This window comes from Schistocerca nitens, chromosome 9 (assembly GCF_023898315.1).
Source record: "Schistocerca nitens isolate TAMUIC-IGC-003100 chromosome 9, iqSchNite1.1, whole genome shotgun sequence".
NCBI classification, from domain to species: Eukaryota; Metazoa; Arthropoda; class Insecta; order Orthoptera; family Acrididae; genus Schistocerca; species Schistocerca nitens.
In genome coordinates, this window is record NC_064622.1 from 39193446 (window position 1) to 39211630 (window position 18185).

Genomic DNA, 18185 nt, shown 5'->3' on the forward strand with positions numbered 1-18185 from the left:
TAGTCCCATTTGATACGATACTTGTGCAGTCTGCTACATACAGATGTCTAGTGCACGAGGCTCAAATGGCTCTGACCTCTATGGGACATAACATCTGAGGTCATCAGTCCCCTAGAACGTAGAACTACTTAAACCTAACCAACCTAAGGATATCACACACATCCATGCCCGAGGCAGGATTCGAACCTGCGACCGTAGCGGTGCACGAGGCAACACGGCGCAAGTTAACGACTTTGAACGTCAGACGACAATCGGCACGAGACGCATGGGTCATAGCATATCAAAGTTTACACAAGAACACGGCCTTCTAAGATCAATATGACAACTAGATCTCCAGTAGCGCAGAAATAATGTTTGCACACTCGCAGACCGCCGCACTGGACGACCAGAAGTGTCGCCGGGGCGTGAACAAGCCTTACCGGTACTATACGGAAACAGACGCACTTCATAGATTTCAGCAGTTGATGATAGACATCATACCCAATGCCGTCCCATGACTTTCCACTTTTCACTGTATAAAATTAGCAACTTTCTTCGAGAAGTCGTATCACACGGTATTGCGTTGCAACATCTTTGTAATCAAGATCTCTCAAATTACCACACCATGCCTCAGAGTGTGTGGTCAAATGGGCAGGTGTCAGATAAATGTAAATGTCGTGTGACTAGGGCCTCCCGTAGGGTAGACCGTTTGCCGGGAGCGAGTCTTTAGATTTGACGCCACTTCGACGACTTGCGCGTCGATGGGGATGAAATGGTCATGATTAGGACAACACAACACCCAGTCCCTGAGCGGATAAAATCTCCGACCCAGCCGGGAATCCAACCCGGGCCCTTATGACTGACATTCTGTCGCGCTGACCACACAGCTACCGGGGGCGGACGGTGTCAGATTACCAATGCAAATGTCAGATAGTCAACCAGATGTGTCAGTAATTGAGTTAGAAAAGAGAGACAGTCAGGCATTTAAAAAAAAGGTAACGCATTAAAAACTTTATTTATAATATGTGCATTTAATAATTGAGATTATATAACGTTGAAGTGCCGTGAGTTCTATGCAGTTTCAACATTTTGTTGCTGTAGAACCGGCAGCCTCTTAGTTTAGAAGAATTTATTACAAAACTGTCACAGTATAGTAAGCATATTTTGACGAGTAGTTGGCACCTGGTTCTTTCTCAAGACTGACCTAGTGAGGCTGCACCGAAAGTGCTTGATCTTAATGACAACCGTCTGAAATTAACAATACATGAGTTACACAGTAAGAATAGATAAATGTCACAATATACCGGGTGATCAAAAAGTCAATATAAATTTTAAAGCTTAATAAACCACGGAATAATGTAGACAGAGAGATAAAAATTGACACACATGCTTGGAATGATATGGGGTCATAATCTCTCGAATATTTTCTTTTATTTCCGCCATTCCTTCTTCGATGTATGGATTGAACAGTAGGGGCGAAATACGGCATACCTGTCTTACAGCCGGCCGGTGTGGCCGAGCGGTTCTAGACGCTTCAGTCTGGAACCGCAAGACCGCTACGGTCGCAGGTTCGAATCCTGCCTCGAGCATGAATGTGTGTGATGTCCTTAGGTTTGTTAGGTTTAAGTAGTTCTAAGTTCTAGGGGACTGATGACCACAGATGTTAAGTCCCATAGTGCTCAGAGCCAATTGAACCATTTTTGAACCTGTCTTACGCCCTTTTTAATCCGAGCACTTCGTTTTCTGTCTTCCTCTATTCCCTCTTGGTTCTTATGTATATTATATGTCACTCGTCTTCCCCTACAACTTACTTCTATTTCTCTAAGAATTTCGAACGTCTTGCACCGTTTTGTATTGTCGAACGCTTTTTCTAGGTCGACGAATGCTGTGAGTGTGTCTTCATTTTTATTCAGCCTTGATTCCTTATCAAGCGCAATTTCAGAATCATCTCTCTGGTGACTTTACCTTTGGTAACACCAGACTGATCGTAATATAACTGATCCTCAATTTCCTTTTCGGATGCATGTGCTGTGAAGCTGATTCTGTGATAGTTTCCTCACTTGTCTGCCCTTGCTATATTAGGAATTTTGTCGATGATATTTTTCCGGAAGTCTGTTGGTACCTCCCCAGTTTCATAGACTCAACACACCAACATGAGTAGACGATTCGTTACCGCTTCCCGATTTTAGAAATTCCGATCGAATGTTATCTATACATTCTGTCTTATTTGATCTCAAGTCTTCCCTCGCTGTTTTAAATTCTGACTCTAATACTAGATCCCCTATGTCATCCCGTCGACTCCAGTTTCGTCTTATAACAAGTCATGAGACAAGCCTTCCCACTCATAGAGGTCTTCAGTGTTCCCCTTCTGTTTTGTCTTCTGCGTTTAAGAGTGAAATTCCGGTAGCACCCTTAATGTTACCGCCCTAGCCTTTAATTTGACTTTCTTATGTACTGAATCGGTCATCCCGGCGATCATTTCTGTTTCGATTTCTTCACATCATTTCTGCAGCCATTTCGCCATGGCTGCCCTGTATTTGCTATTTATTTCATCCTTAAATGACTTGCATTGCTTTGTTCCTGAATTTCCCTGAATATTTTTGTGCTTCCTTCATTTGTCTATAAGGTTTCTTCGGAGTTACTTTCCTTTCCCCTGTGTTTGTATGTCCACCATCTGTGATGGACCTTTTTTAGAGATTTCCACTCCTTTTCAACTGAGTTGCTTACTCTGATCTTCCTTATCGAAGGATCAACATCCTTAACGAACTTAAAAAGCGTCTTGTCATTCTTCAGTATTTCAGTATCTCACTTCCTTCCACGTCGATTCTTTCGGACGATTTTCGTAAATTCATTCTGCTCCTCATCTCTAAATCTACAACTGCTATAAACGCAGGTCCGCGTTTCTGCAGTCTGTCGTAGGATCAGCATTGCCTTGTGTGTTCAGATAGTTCACAGAAATTTAACATTATGTTCAAGTCGTTTGTCAATCCCCTTCCCATTTCTACGCATTTCTTCCACCTTCCAGCCTTCCCTCCCTTACTTAGTTTTGGCTTGCCGTCTGAGGTTTTCATATACATACGGCTACTTCTTTTTTGCTCCAAATGTCTTTTCTATTTTAATTTTATATATGCGGCGCTAAATTTCGAGCTTCTGTAAAAGATCGCCAATCTTGGGGATTATGCGCCTTTTTAAATTTGGCATGTTTGTTTCGTTGTTTCTACAACAGTGTTCCGACCCGTATTTGTGTGCCAAGGAGTATCAGCTCCGTCGTTTGTTAATTTATTTGGTACAAATCTCTCAATTGCTGTCGATACTATTTCTCTGAATTGAAGCCACATCTGGTCTATACTTATATCATTAACTTGGATGGAGGGAGATTGTCTCTCAGAAAGGCGTCAAGTGAAATATTATCTGCTTTTTTGAATAGGTGTATTTTTCGTTTATTTTTAGAGGATTTGGGGGTTACAATATTCAGTCTCGCTACGACCGCTCTTAACACTTGGTTCAAGAATAATGATAGAAGGTTGTATACATGGAAGAACCCTGGAGATACTAAAAGGTTTCAGATAGATTATATAATGGTAAGACAGAGATCTAGAAACCAGGTCTTAAATTGTAAGACATTTCCAGGGCCAGATGTGGACTCTGACCACAATCTATTGGTTAAGAACTGTAGATTAAAACTGAAGAAACTGCAAAAATGTGGGAATTTAAGGAGATGGGACCTGGATAAACTGAAAGAATCAGAGGTTGTACAGGATTTCAGGGAGAGCATAAGGGGTCAATTGACAGGAATGGGGGAAAGAAATACAGTAGAAGAAGAATGGGTAGCTTTGAGGGATGAAATAGTGAAGGCAGCAGAGGATCAAGTAGGAAAAAAGACGAGGGCTAGTAGAAACCCTTGGGGAACAGAAGAGATATTGAATTAAATTGATGAAAGGAGAAAATATAAAAATGCAGTAAATGCAGGCAAAAAGGAATACAAACGTCTCAAAAATGAGATCGACAAGAAGTGCAAAATGGCTAAGCAGGGATGGCTAGAGGACAAATGTAAGGATGTAGAGGCTTATCTCACTAGGGGTAAGATAGATACTGTAAGCATTCTTTTGTAGGGATTATTGAAAGTCAGATTGCGTTGCGCTAACAAAATATTGTGTGTCAGTTTAAGCTCAGTCTTATATATAAATTGTTAAAAAAGGGGACGTTACAATACTGCCTACAGGAAAATTAAAGAGACCTTTGGAGAAAGGAGAACCACTTGCATGAATATCAAGAGCTTTGATGGAAACCCAGTTCTAAGCACAGAAGGGAAAGCAGAAAGGTGGAAGGAATATATAGAGGGTCTATACAAGGGCGATGTACTTGAGGACAATATTATGGAAATGGAAGAGGATGTAGATGAAGATGAAATGCGAGATATGATACTGCGTGAAGAGTTTGACAGAGCACTGAAAGACCTGAGTCAAAACAAAGCCTCGGAGTAGACAACATTCTATTAGAACTACTGACAGTCTTGGGAGAGCCAGTCTTGACAAAGCTCTACCATCTGGTGAGCAAGATGTATGAGACAGGTGAAATACCCTAAGACTTCAAGAAAAATATAATAATTCCAATCCCAAAGAAAGCAGGTGTTGGCAGATGTGAAAATTACCGAACTATCAGTTTAATAAGTCACAGCTGCAAAATACTAACGCGAATTCCTTACAGACGAATGGAAAAACTGATAGAAGGCAACCTCGGGGAACATCAGTTTGGATTCCGTAGAAATGTTGGAACAATTGAGGCAATACTGACCCTACGACTTATCTTAGAAGAAAGATTAATGAAAGGCAAACCTACGTTTCTAGCATTTGTAGACTTAGAGAAAGCTTTTGACAATGTTGATTGGAATACTCTCTTTCAAATTCTGAAGGTGGCAGGGGTAAAATACAGGGAGCGAAAGGCTATTTACAATTTGTACAGAAACCAGATGGCAGTTATAAGAGTCGAGGGACATGTAAGGGAAGCAGTGGTTGGGAAGGGAGTGAGACAGGGTTGTAGCCTCTCCCAGATGTTATTCAATCTGTATATTGAGCAAGCAGTAAAGGAAACAAAAGAAAAGGTAGTAAGTAGGTATTAAAATCCATGGAGAAGAAATAAAAATTTGAGGTTCTTCGATAACATTGTAATTCTGTCAGAGACAGCAAAGGACTTGGGAGAGCAGTTGAACGGAATGGACAGTGTGTTGAAAGGAGGGTATAAGATGATAATCAACAAAAGCAAAACTAGGATAATGGAATGTAGTCGAATTAAGTCGGGTGATGCTGAGGGAATTAGATTAGGAAATGAGACACTTAAAGTAGTAAAGGAGTTTTGCTATTTGGGGAGCAAAATAAATGATGATGGTCGACGTAGAGAGGATAGAAAATGTAGACTGGCAATGGCAAGGAAAGCGTTTCTGAAGAAGAAAAATTTCTTAACATCGAGTATAGATCTAAATGTACGGAAGTCGTTTCTGAAAGTATTTGTATGGAGTGTAGCCATGTATGGAAGTGAAACGTGGACGATAAATAGTTTAGACAAGAAGAGAATAGAAGCTTTTGAAATGTGGTGGTACAGAAGAATGCTGAAGATTAGATGGGTAGATCACATAACTAATGAGGAGGTATTGAATAGAATTGCGCAGAAGAAGAGCTTGTGGCACAACTTGACTAGAAGAAGGGATCGGTTGGTAGGACATGTTCTGAGACATCGAGGGATCACCAATTTACTATTGGAGGGCAGCGTGGAGGGTAAAAATCGAAGAGGGAGACCAAGAGATGAATACACTAAGCAGATTCAGAAGGATGTATGCTGCAGTAGGTACTGGGAGATGAAGAAGCTTGCACAGGATAGAGTAGCATGGAGAGCTGCACCAAACCAGTCTGAGGACTGAAGACCACAACAACAACAACAACGACCGCTCTGTGTTCACTAATCCTTTTATCCGTTTGGAAGCTCGTTATTGACTCAGGCTTATTTGTTGCTAAGATATCAAGTGTGTTTTCACAGCCGTTTACTATTCGCGTGGGCTCATGAACTAACTGCTCGAAATAGTTTTCAGGGAGTGCGTTTAGCACAATTTAGAATGATGTTTTATGCGTACCTCCGGAATTAAACTCAAGTTTTCTTTGAACCTTTTAGCAACTGTATCATCTGAATTGGGAGGTCGGTAAAAGGATCCAATTATTATTTTAGTCCGGTTGGCAACAATGACCTCTGTCCATACTAACTCCCAGGAACTCTAGGGTGTGACTTGCTTTTCTCGCACAGTGCCGTTGGCCAGCATAGTTGCAGTGTGAGGAGTAGATAGGTGAGAGCGTGTGTGTGGCGTTGCAGCGTGTCGTCGGCCGTGCCGGTGGTGTACGTGGGCGGCGCGCCGGGTAACGGGCTGAGCGCCGTGTTGCTACGCGACGGCGCCGACGGCAGCAACCCGGACGGCGGCTCCGGGGGCGGCGCCGGGGGCGGCGTGGGCGGCGGCTTCGTCGACACCATCCTCTCCTGGTTCCCGCACATCCCCATCATCAACCCCGCGCCTTCACCGTCGCCCGTCGAGGGCTCCAAGGTGAGACGAGAACATGCACTGTACGACACAGCAATTTACTGAAGCTGCCAAAATATTTTTACACTAAAATACGGGTTGACGAATTGTTGAATGAATCTCTAGCAGAAGTATGTGCTGTCTGTAAAGTGCTGAATAGGTTGTTGAGGAAAAATTATCGGCAGTAAGTAAGTTGAATTCATCATCATCAGTTTTCTGCTATATTAGCAGGTCCTTTGCCTCTCCATTTTCTGCGACCCATTGCTTCCTTCATATAGCTGCTGTATGTTGTACCGTCCATCACGCCATCCTGTATCTGAAATCCCTTCCTTGCTTGCTTCCTTTTCCTTGAATTCATTATTCCAAAATTAGGCGTTTCGGACATTGCCATCATCAGATATCCTGGAACATCATGTTATACATAGATACAAAACTTACACATTGTAGTACTAACGATCATAAGCAGTCTCATTATGATACTTGTATTGAACTGCGGAGCTAGAAACAACAGAGAGGCTTCGTCCCCGCCCTAGCCCACAGTGGTTCACAAACCCACAACCCCACTCACCCACCGCCACCCCACACCGAACCCAGGATTATTGTGCGGTTCGGTCCCCAGTAGACCCCCGGGTACGTCTCACACCAGACGAGTCTAATCCCAAATGTTTGCGTGGTAGAGTAAGTATGGTGTACGCGTACTTAGAGACAGTGTCTGCGCAGCAATCGCCAACATAGTGTAGCTGAGGCAGAATAAAGGGAACCAGCCCGCATTCGCCGCGGCAGATGGAAAACCGCATTGAAAACCATCGTCGAGACTCATCCGCATGGCTGATCCGTGCTGGGGACCGGCACGCCTACCCGCCCGGAAAGCAGTGCTTTAGACCGCACGGGTAACAGGGCGGGCTAATGATAGTTACTGCTACAATATGTAAGTTCTGTATCTACGTGCAAGGTGATGTTCCAGGATACCTGATGATGGCATTGTCCGAAATGCGTAATGCTGAAATACTTAAGGCAGCTTACATACAGTCAATTACTGTTTCCTCAGCGATATATTCAGCAATTTTCAGACTGCACAACTGCACGTATGTTTTTCATTATGGCCGCACACGTCCTTCGTGACATTATGTTCCAGCTGTATTATTTGCAGCAGTGAACCCAAGCCTAAACACCTGCTACTGACAGTGCCTGCACACGCTGTACGTGATGCAGATACAGCACTGTTTTCAGGTAGCACACTACAGAAAGTCCTGTGGTCGCCATTACTTGTTACACCTAATCCTCTTACGCTGACACTATGATTGTTGACAACTGAATGAAGATGTACCTTCTATAGCTGAGGTGTCTTCATCTCTCTAGGCCTCCTCCAGTCGCAACAAGTAGGCTTAAACGTCTCATGCTTCCTAAGACCGCGATCAATTTTACAAACGTTCTACTGCTGGGCCATCATCGTTCTGGAAATAACTTCCGATATAAACGTTGAGGGCTGCGGCCATTACCATCTGCTAATCCGCGCAGAAAATAGTCATTTGCCAATCCCGCATTTGAGAACACTTCCATTGCACTGTACCGCAAACCATGTCGGTGACGAACACTAAACAGTTCGCGCTAAGTGCTTGCATATTCTGTGATTAAACAGTTGATGCTACGTGCTTGATTCTCGAAGAGCAGTTACGTTAGTCACATGTCAACACAAGCACTGAAGTGAGTCACACGTCAACATTACCTTTGCTGCATTGGAACAACAAACGATGGCTGTGAACCTAAGAACTGCAACGTACTACACATTCATTATAACCAACAGGGTATTTTAAACATCTGATGTAAGAAAACCTTTCATGTAATGTTGGTACGTTCTACTTCTGTGTGTTTCCCGTGATAAACGTGATTGTGAAGAGAAGTAGAAAATGAGCCCTAAAGTTGAAATAAAGCGTTTCCAGACCCATGTCCATATAACACGTTTTATTCTTCTAAGTGTGAAGAATATTTCCTCAAAGTTTGACCCTACCTTTTTCTACAGATAGTACTTCTGAAGCTTCCTTACGCTGTGCAGAGGATATTACTTCTGATGCCACTATATCTTCACCATTTCCCTGTTACGTACTTCGCAAGAAGCACGACTTTGGCAAGCTTTCGTATGACGTCTAATTTCTGTATCTTCCGCAACATCGCCGATTTGCGAGCTGACTCTTCGAACATACGCTATCTCAGTTTTAATCTCTGTCATGCCCGACGCCTATCTAGTGTCTGCCAACAGAGTTTGATGCGTGGTATCCATATTAAACCAACCCGTAACGAAACATTTCGTTCGTCTTAGGATCTTTCCTATAATCTCTGTTAATGCTACCTGGTAAGTGTTCCAAGCTGAGCATCCAACAGTTGCCTGAAATAGGTTATTTGCAACTATTTCGTCAATTAATTACATTTCTACACCGTAATGGGAGTATCTAGTCTGCGATGTGTCAGAGAAACCAGGGTTATAAAGAGGAAACATTGTAGCCACGTTCACTTGACTGAAATGAAATTTTTACGAGCAGCAAAGGTAGCAGTAAATCGGACAAGATTCCTGATCAAAACACTAGACCAGAAACTGAATATTTTCGCAGTGAATGACAAAACAGAAGAACGTAAACATAACTGCAAGGAGAATCTGTAACAAATGGAAAAGAAGCAATCCGAGGGTGACCTTCCCTTACAAACCCAAAGGAAAGTACGAGGGCAGTTCAATAAGTAATGCAACACATTTTTTTTCTGAAACAGGGGTTGTTTTATTCAGCATTGAAATACACCAGGTTATTCCCCAATCTTTTAGCTACACAACACTATTTTTCAACGTAATCTACATTCAATGCTACGGCCTTACGCCACCTTGAAATGAGGGCCTGTATGCCTGCACGGTACCATTCCACTGGTCGATGTCGGAGCCAACGTCGTACTACATCAATAACTTCTTCATCATCCGCGTAGTGCCTCCCACGGATTGCGTCCTTCATTGGGCCAAACATATGGAAATCCGACGGTGCGAGATCGGGGCTGTAGGGTGCATGAGGACGAACAGTCCACTGAAGTTTTGTGAGCTCCTCTCGGGTGCGAAGACTTGTGTGAGGTCTTGCGTTGTCATGAAGAAGGAGAAGTTCGTTCAGATTTTTGTGCCTACGAACACGCTGAAGTCGTTTCTTCAATTTCTGAAGAGTAGCACAATACACTTCAGAGTTGATCGTTTGACCATGGGGAAGGACATCGAACAGAATAACCCCTTCAGCGTCCCAGAAGACTGTAACCATGACTTTACCGGCTGAGGGTATGGCTTTAAACTTTTTCTTGGTAGGGGAGTGGGTGTGGCGCCACTCCATTGATTCCCGTTTTTTTTCAGGTTCGAAGTGATGAACCCATGTTTCATCGCCTGTAACAATCTTTGACAAGAAATTGTCACCCTCAGCCACATGACGAGCAAGCAATTCCGCACAGATGGTTCTCCTTTGCTCTTTATGGTGTTCGGTTAGACAACGAGGGACCCAGCGGGAACAAACCTTTGAATATCCCAACTGGTGAACAATTGTGACAGCACTACCAACAGAGATGTCAAGTTGAGCACTGAGTTGTTTGATGGTGATCCGTCGATCATCTCGAACGAGTGTGTTCGCACGCTCCGCCATTGCAGGAGTCACAGCTGTGCACGGCCGGCCCGCACGCGGGAGACCAGACAGTCTTGCTTGACCTTGCAACGATGATGACACACGCTTTGCCCAACGACTCACCGTGCTTTTGTCCACTGCCAGATCACCGTAGACATTCTGCAAGCGCCTATGAATATCTGAGATGCCCTGGTTTTCCGCCAAAAGAAACTCGATCACTGCCCGTTGTTTGCAACGCACATCCGTTACAGACGCCATTTTAACAGCTCCGTACAGCGCTGCCACCTGTCGGAAGTCAATGAAACTATACGAGACGAAGCGGGAATGTTTGAAAATATTCCACAAGAAATTTCCGGTTTTTTCAACCAAAATTGGCCGAGAAAAAAAATGTGTTGCATTACTTATTGAACTGCCCTCGTAGAACATAAGGTGGAACTAATCACAACAGGTAAATTGGCCTAATCTGTGAAAGGTAGAAGAAGACTCGCAGTTCCGTAGGATTCTTCCTGTGATTCTCAACTTGATATCTGTCTTTTTTGCAACTAGTTTTAGGCAGTATTTCGTCTTTAGGTGAACTGCTTAATACTTTGTGGTTGTTACTGTTTCCGGTGTTTGCTCGCCACCAGTGTAATTGATTCATAATGTGACCTTCCATCCATTTATACACTTTGTGAAGATTTATACATTATTGATTTCACTCCACAAAGACAACCTTTGGGGAAGAGAACTCAAAAATCTTCACAATTTTGGTTCCATGTCCATAATAGTGAACTGTTTTCAATGTTGGACAGAACGCCGCGCCCTAATTTTACGGGCGCAACATCTCAGTGAGGGCTGCCACGCCAGTAACATTGCAGGCAGCGCTGTTCATTCAACTGTTAGTTCTCGAGAGTAATATTAGCTGTCCCGCAGATAAGAGAAGGCGTATTAGTACGCCTAGACCACGTTCCTCTCAGTTTCGTTCACGACAATACAGTGTGACAGTCGAAACAACGAACCCAATCAGTTGAGTGTGAGACACGACTGTGTACTCGAAGCAACATGTCTTGCAATATTCCACTCAGTCACGCACAGATTTCTTCGCACTCTCGAAAAATCTAAGGATGATCGTAGCGGCCATTTTGATGCTGATGATGCGGATGAAGATCTTACAATTTATCTTATTGAGGGAAGGAAACAGTCACCTTGGACGCCAGTCGCAAATTTTTTGCAGCCATTTTTCGTGTGACCATCAACTGCAGATCGCTAGAGTACAATGTTCATCGATTCAGTGTATGCAAATGAGTTCTATCTGAAATACTGAAACGTTTTTCTGAAATATTCTTCCTTTCACTGTGTATAGAGACTTACACACAAATTTTTTCCTTGTAAATTGTAAAGGATATCCTAAAATAAACTTTTTTCTCCTGAAGAAGGCAACCTTTCTCAAGCTCTGTGACACTGAGAGGTTTAGTAGAATAACAACATAATTAAAATTTGCTTAATCCTTTGAGAACCACTAATGTTTTTTTAAAAAATTGAAGTTTTCACAAAATTGACCTTTATCATCATAGTAAGTAACGAATGTAATATAAAATTGTCAAAAAGTAAACAATAAATTATTTTAAATAGAACCATTGGGGCGTACAATTTTCAATACTTTATCGTTTCATGAGAAATATTTCAAAGTTCAAATGGTTCAAATGACTCTGAGCACTATGGGACTTAACTGCTGATGTCATGAGTCCCGTAAAACTGAGAATTACTTAAATCTATCTAACCTAAGGACATCACACACATCCATGCCCGAGGCAGGATTCGAACCTGCGACCGTAGTGGCCGCGCGGTTCCAGACAGTAGCGCCTAGAACCGCTCGGCCACCCTGGCCGGCTGTTTCAAAGTAGTTTCGTATTTTTCCAGGAAACAATCCCTCATCTCGAAATTCCCATGAAGGCATATTGCCTAAAAAATTACAATGCTAAATAACAAACATAAATAGGCCTAAAATTTAATAAATTTATATCAGAAAGTACAAACTGCTCCAGTGGTTTCATTTCAAAACCGTTCATTAAAGCAGCAGAAAACTTAAGTTGCAATTACTTCAGATGTACTTACTTTCATTATCAATAAGCTCCCCAATATGACCACTACAAAAAAAAAAAAAAGACATTTCGTAATCTCCTACAATCACATAGCACAATATCCGCGCCGACTGCTGCTCTGAAATGATTGCTACAATGCACTACATTCATAGAAGTAACTCAGTGCATCACTAGATGTCCATGTCTTGCAATAGCTTCGGTTATTTCATGGGAAAGACACTGGTACTTCATAAAAAAAAAAATTGATTTCAGGCAGAAGCCACTGGTACTCAAATGGGTCAACAGGTAATTAATAAGCTTTATTTCTAAGTAAGAAAATTAGTTTCACATTTTTTCTTCAGTTTGTACCAGAATTTAAACTACGAGTACAGTGAAAATGCCGTGCATTGAATAAATCAAATAGAGATAACAGCCTAGCACTGGAGTGAGTAGATTTACGTACTCTGAGGTGAAACAAGTCATAAAAGCACTTCGTCATCAGGTCGCATGTGGCCCACCGGGACCATCCGACCGCCGTGTCATTCTCAGCTGAGGATGCAGATAGGAGGGGCGTGTGGTCAGCACACCGCTCTCCCGGTCGTTACGATGGTTTTCTGTGACCGGAGCCGCTACTATTTGGTCGAGTAGCTCCTCAGTTGGCATCAAGAGGCTGAGTGCACCCCGAAAAATGGCAACAGCGCATGGCGGTCCGGATGGTCACCCATCCAAGTGCCGGCCACGCCCAACAGCGCTTAACTTCAGCTATCTGACGGGAACCGGTGTATCCACTGCGGTAAGGCCGTTGCCGAAACAAGTCATGGGACACCCCCTAACATGGTTTCGGACCTCCTTTTGCCCAGTGTAGTGCAGCATTGACTCCGCAAGTCGTTACAAGTACCCCTGCAATGACACTCAGCCATGCTGCCTCTACAACAGTGTGGCTGGTGAAGAATTTTGTGCTCGAATTGCCCTCTCAATTATGTCCCATAAATATTCGGTGGAGTTCATGTCAGGCAACCTCGGTGGCCAAACCATTTGGTCAAAGTGTCGAGAATATTTTTAAAACCAATGGAAAACAATTGTAGCCCAGTGACAAGCGTATTGTCATCCACAAAAATTCAATTGCTGAATGGCTGGAAACGGTCTCGAAGTAGCCGAATATAACAAGTTACAGTCAGGGATCGGTTTAGTTGGACCAGAGGACAAAGTCTATTCAATATAAACACATCCCATACTACTATGAAGCCACCACCAGCTTACACAGTGCCTTGTTGGCAACTTGGTTCCATGGCTTTGAGGGGTCTGCGGCACACCCGAGTACTACTACCAGCTCTTACCAACAGAAATCGGGACTCATCTCATCAGGCCACGGTTTTCCAGTCAGCTAGGGTCCAACTGATATGGTCACGAGCCCAGGAGAGGCGCTGGAGGCGATGTCGTGCTGTTAGAAAAGGCACTCGCGTCGGTCGTGTGCTGCCATAGCCCAATTACGCCAGGTTTCACCGCACCCTCCGACGGATACGTTCGTCGTACGTCCCACATTGATTTCTGCGGTTATTTCAAGCAGTGTTGCTTGTCTGCTACACAAACGGCGCTGCTCTCGGTCGTTAGGTGAACATCAACGGCTATTGTGTTGTCCGTGGTGAAAGTTAGTGCTTGAAATATGGAATTCTTGCAACACACACGACACTATAGATCTGGGAATATTGAATTCCCTAACGATTTCCGAAATGAAACGTCCCATGCATCTCGCTCCAACAACCATTCCGCATTCAAAGTCTATTCATTCTCGTCATGCAGCCGTAATCACGTCGGAAACTTTTCCACATGAATCACCCGAGTACAAATGGCAGCTCCGCAAATACACAGCACTTTTATGTGTCCCTTCAAGAGGGACAATTGACATGATTTTCTGTGCACGACAACTACAGGAGAAGTGCAGAGAACAGCAAAAGCCTTTACTACTTATTTTCTACGATGTAGAATAGGCCTTTGATACAGTTCCCAGAGAAGCCATGTGGACGGTCTTAAAACGCTTCGGCTGCCCTGAACATTTTGTTAACTTGACTGAAGCTCTCCACGATGATATGACTGGACAGGTCCTCTACCAGAATGAAACAACTGGTGAATTCCCAATAACAAGTGGGCTTAAAGAAGGATGCGTTCTTGCACCAACATTATTTGCATTGTATCTGGCAGCTATGCTTTACGAGACATCCGTAAACAACGCAGGAATAGAACTAAAGTACAGGTTCGATGGAGGTTTATTCAACCAGTCCAGACTCCATTCAAAAAGGTTCACCAGTACCACTCGTGTGACCGAGCGAGGTGGCGCAATGCCTAGCACACTGGACTCGCATTCGGGAGGACGACGGTTCAGTCCCGCGTCCAGCCATCCTGATTTAGGTTTTCCGTGATTTCCCTAAATCGCTCCAGGCAAATGCCGGGATGGTTCCTTTGAAAGGGCACGGCTCACTTCCTTCTCTGTCCTTCCCTAATCCGATGAGACCGATGACCTCGCTGTCTGGTCTCCTTCCCCAAACAACCCAACCCAACCACTCGTGTGACAGAGCTGCAGTATGCTGATGACAATGCTTCTCCAGCTCATTCACCTGCAGAGTTGGATCTGTCAGTTGGTTCCTTCAGCAGGGCGTGCAACTATTTGGTGTCTCCATCAATATTCCAAAGACAAAGGTGATGGCGCAGCCATCTCCTGGCACCTCCGTTCCTGATGTCAGCATATCCATTTATGATACACCCTTGGAACAAGTGGACCATTTCCTTTACCTAGGAAGCATACTGTCATCTAACTGCTCATCTGGAGCCGGCCGAAGTGGCCGTGCGGTTAAAGGCGCTGCAGTCTGGAACCGCAAGACCGCTACGGTCGCAGGTTCGAATCCTGCCTCGGGCATGGATGTTTGTGATGTCCTTAGGTTTAACTAGTTCTAAGTTCTAGGGGACTAATGACCTCAGCAGTTGAGTCCCATAGTGCTCAGAGCCATTTTAGCCAACTGCTCATCTGGAAAAGATGTGGAGAATAGATTACGTGCTGCCCATGTAGCATTTGGACGCCTTACAAAGCGTGTCTTCCTGAATAAAGACCTAACACTGTACAGCAAACTGATGGTGTACAAAGCTGTAGTCATTTCCACCCTGCTATATGGTTGCGAAACCTGGACGTTATATTGCTTTGATCTGAAGAAACTAGAACGCTTCAACCAGCAGAAGCTAAGATGTATCATGAACCTGAAATGGGATGACTTCTGTTCTTGAGAACCAAAATTGTACACCATGGAAGCTCTTATCATTGGGCATCAACTGAGATGGGTCGGACATGTCCAGCGGATAAAAAATGACAGACTTCCACGCCAAATGCTGTACAGCGAAGTGAGCACAGGTAAAAGGCCACGAGGTGCCCCTCTCAAACATTATAAAGATCAGTACAAGAAAAACATCGATCCGAGTAACTGGTCCACAACAGCAGAAGATCGAAGTCGCTGGCGCTCGGTTACCTCAAATGGTCTTCATAACTTTGAGCTGGAACGTCAAAGAATGGAGAATGATAAACGCCGGAGACGTAAACTCCTCCAGGCTCAGTCACGTCCTCCACCTTCCATGAGCTGTAATGTCTGTGGCCGCCTGTTCCACGCTAGGATTGGATTGCTAAGCCATCAACGACACTTCCACGCCTGAACCGTGACAAAGGAAATCTCAGGCGAGAAATGAAAACTCGGGTACGAGTATCAGCCGACGACGACTACCACCATATGTATATGTGCTATCCCATGACTTATTCACCTCAGTGTAAGTGGCTGGTACTCAAAATGTTAACTACAGTCGTTCTACTTGTCCGTAAATGAGAACAGTGCAAGATACTCTACAGTGACTGTAGGGTGTACGTGTGAAGCTATAATCCCAGAGTGGTACACAGCTCTCCGAAATGGATAACAGTTTGTGTGGAGAGACGTACACACAGTAATCCACAAGGTGGCAGGCGCGCTAGAATATGGAGTCTATTCCGCTACACCTGTGAACAGGAATGCCGTTACAGTAATTTGAATGCGAAGTCAGCAGCTACACGCAGTCCGCGTTCTTCGCCGCAAGCTGCTGGAATACTCGTAAATTTGCCTCGATCTGCTATTCCCATCCCAAATCGAGCACCATTAAAGCGGAACGGGTCAACGGCCGGCACGGCGGCGCCGCTTCGCATTCCGGACCAGTCGGCGAGCGGGCCGCAGAACAGCCTGCGTGACGAGGTGGCAGAACTGGTGGCGGCGAAAAAGAAACAGCGCAGCACGACGCGGTGGCCAGCCCGCTCTGATAGGGACGCTGGGGGCAGTGACCGCCTGCTTGGCGACGCCGCCGCTGTTTGTCAATGTTTGCCCACTGCGCCCGCAGACTCCTTCCTGGACGTGGAGCTCGCGAATAAACACCGGACTGAAGCCAAGGGGAGCGAGGTGTCTCGCGGCACCCGGCCCAAACAACTGAAGGTGCTTTTGAATACATATTTACTATTAAAAATAGTCTTGATCACAATTTATTTATTGAGGTGACTGGTTTCGACCACTACTGTGGTCATCTTCAGACCTACAAGTTGTATACAAAGCTTTAATTAGAGGGCTACATATATTAAAGAAAATACATAAAGTTATAAAGCAATAAAACGATGAATTACCATTGAGTAGGACACTCTTTCTGTTGGAGAATCACTACTGGAGAAACCAGTGCACGTCTTACCACATATAATGGAGGCTCTGCCCACTTCTGACGGCATGATGTCATTACTAACCAATGAGTTATAAGTCGAATTACAATTTAAAATTTCTTAGTTAAAAGAACATTGTCAAGAATTAAAAATAAATACACACTAAACTTAGCTTATTAAACATTCTCAATTAAAAAGCGTTAAAAATATTTAAATATGTAGGATAAATGAACTTCGGCTTGGCAGTACATGGGTTGCCCTCTCAAGGCCTGTTAGTGAACCATTTGGAACCACTGGTCGCCATGGTGAAGTTGGACGCCGTTCCAAAGATGAGGCAGCAGGCTTCTTTCCACTGAAGTTGTTGTAAAGTCGATAGGCGAACTAGTGGTTGCCATGGTGAGGACAAACGCCAGTGCAAAGATGTGGCAGCAGGCTTCTTTCCAACGAAGTCGTTGCGGAAGTGGAATAGTGAAGACTGTCACGTCAGACGATGTATTATTGAGCAGCAACATGTCTTTATTGAAACGATTTTCAATGAGTAGGCTGCAATAATCTTTAGCTGACATGTACACTACATACTGCACAAATACTATATGAAGTAGTTGTCCATACATATAAAATATTGTCTATGAAGTTGGTATGTAAATTACATGTGACATTTTTTAAAAGGCATTGCTATTCCTTAAGTTATATGCCAGTCTTAAAAACAAATAAAAATAATGAAAATGGAAGGAATTTAAAATTATAATATTATAAGGCATAGTGTCAAAAATAAAAGGATGTGAATTAGTAATATGCAGTCTAAAAGCATATAAGCAAAATTTCTAAAACAGATAGTCAGTCATAAAATAATGTTTGGTGAAATAAAATTACAATGTAAAGATAAAATATTTCCTAAAAGTCTTAATAATTTAAAAAACAAAGGACAGAAGAGTAAACATTCTAAAGCAGATCATCGAAAAGCTCAAAGAAATGTTTGTCTTTGAACTGAAGTTGTTCGTTTAAAACAGATAATGGATTACTTTTGTGAAGTGAAAAGATTTCAATTTCTTCTAAAGTATTTAGCAGTGGTCCTTTTGGCACAGTGTGTAATATTTTCAAATTGTTAGAAATGCAACCTTCAGAATGATTGTATCCATCAAGATGGTGACCAAATATTGCTAGCACATCCCACCTACACTGGGCAGACAATAAGTAAAGATTTCAGAACGCTGGCACATTTAATATCGCAGATTTCCACTAATCTG

At 43.5% G+C, this 18185-nt stretch overlaps 1 protein-coding gene and 1 pseudogene across 2 annotated transcripts in view; one reads left to right on the plus strand and one right to left on the minus strand.

Annotated features, from left to right (window-relative positions):
* LOC126203679 (translation initiation factor IF-2-like) overlaps nt 1-18185 on the plus strand; it is an 82990-nt gene that overhangs the window by 42841 nt on the left and 21964 nt on the right. For both annotated transcript variants that reach the window (XR_007540347.1, XM_049938044.1), the window contains exon 3: nt 6337-6562. Coding sequence is in view for 1 of the 2 variants with exons in the window: in XM_049938044.1 (XP_049794001.1) it covers nt 6337-6562 (226 nt within the window). In the remaining variant the exon portion in view is untranslated. The remainder of the gene's footprint in view (nt 1-6336; nt 6563-18185) is intronic.
* Nucleotides 12923-13040, minus strand: LOC126204631 (5S ribosomal RNA; annotated as a pseudogene).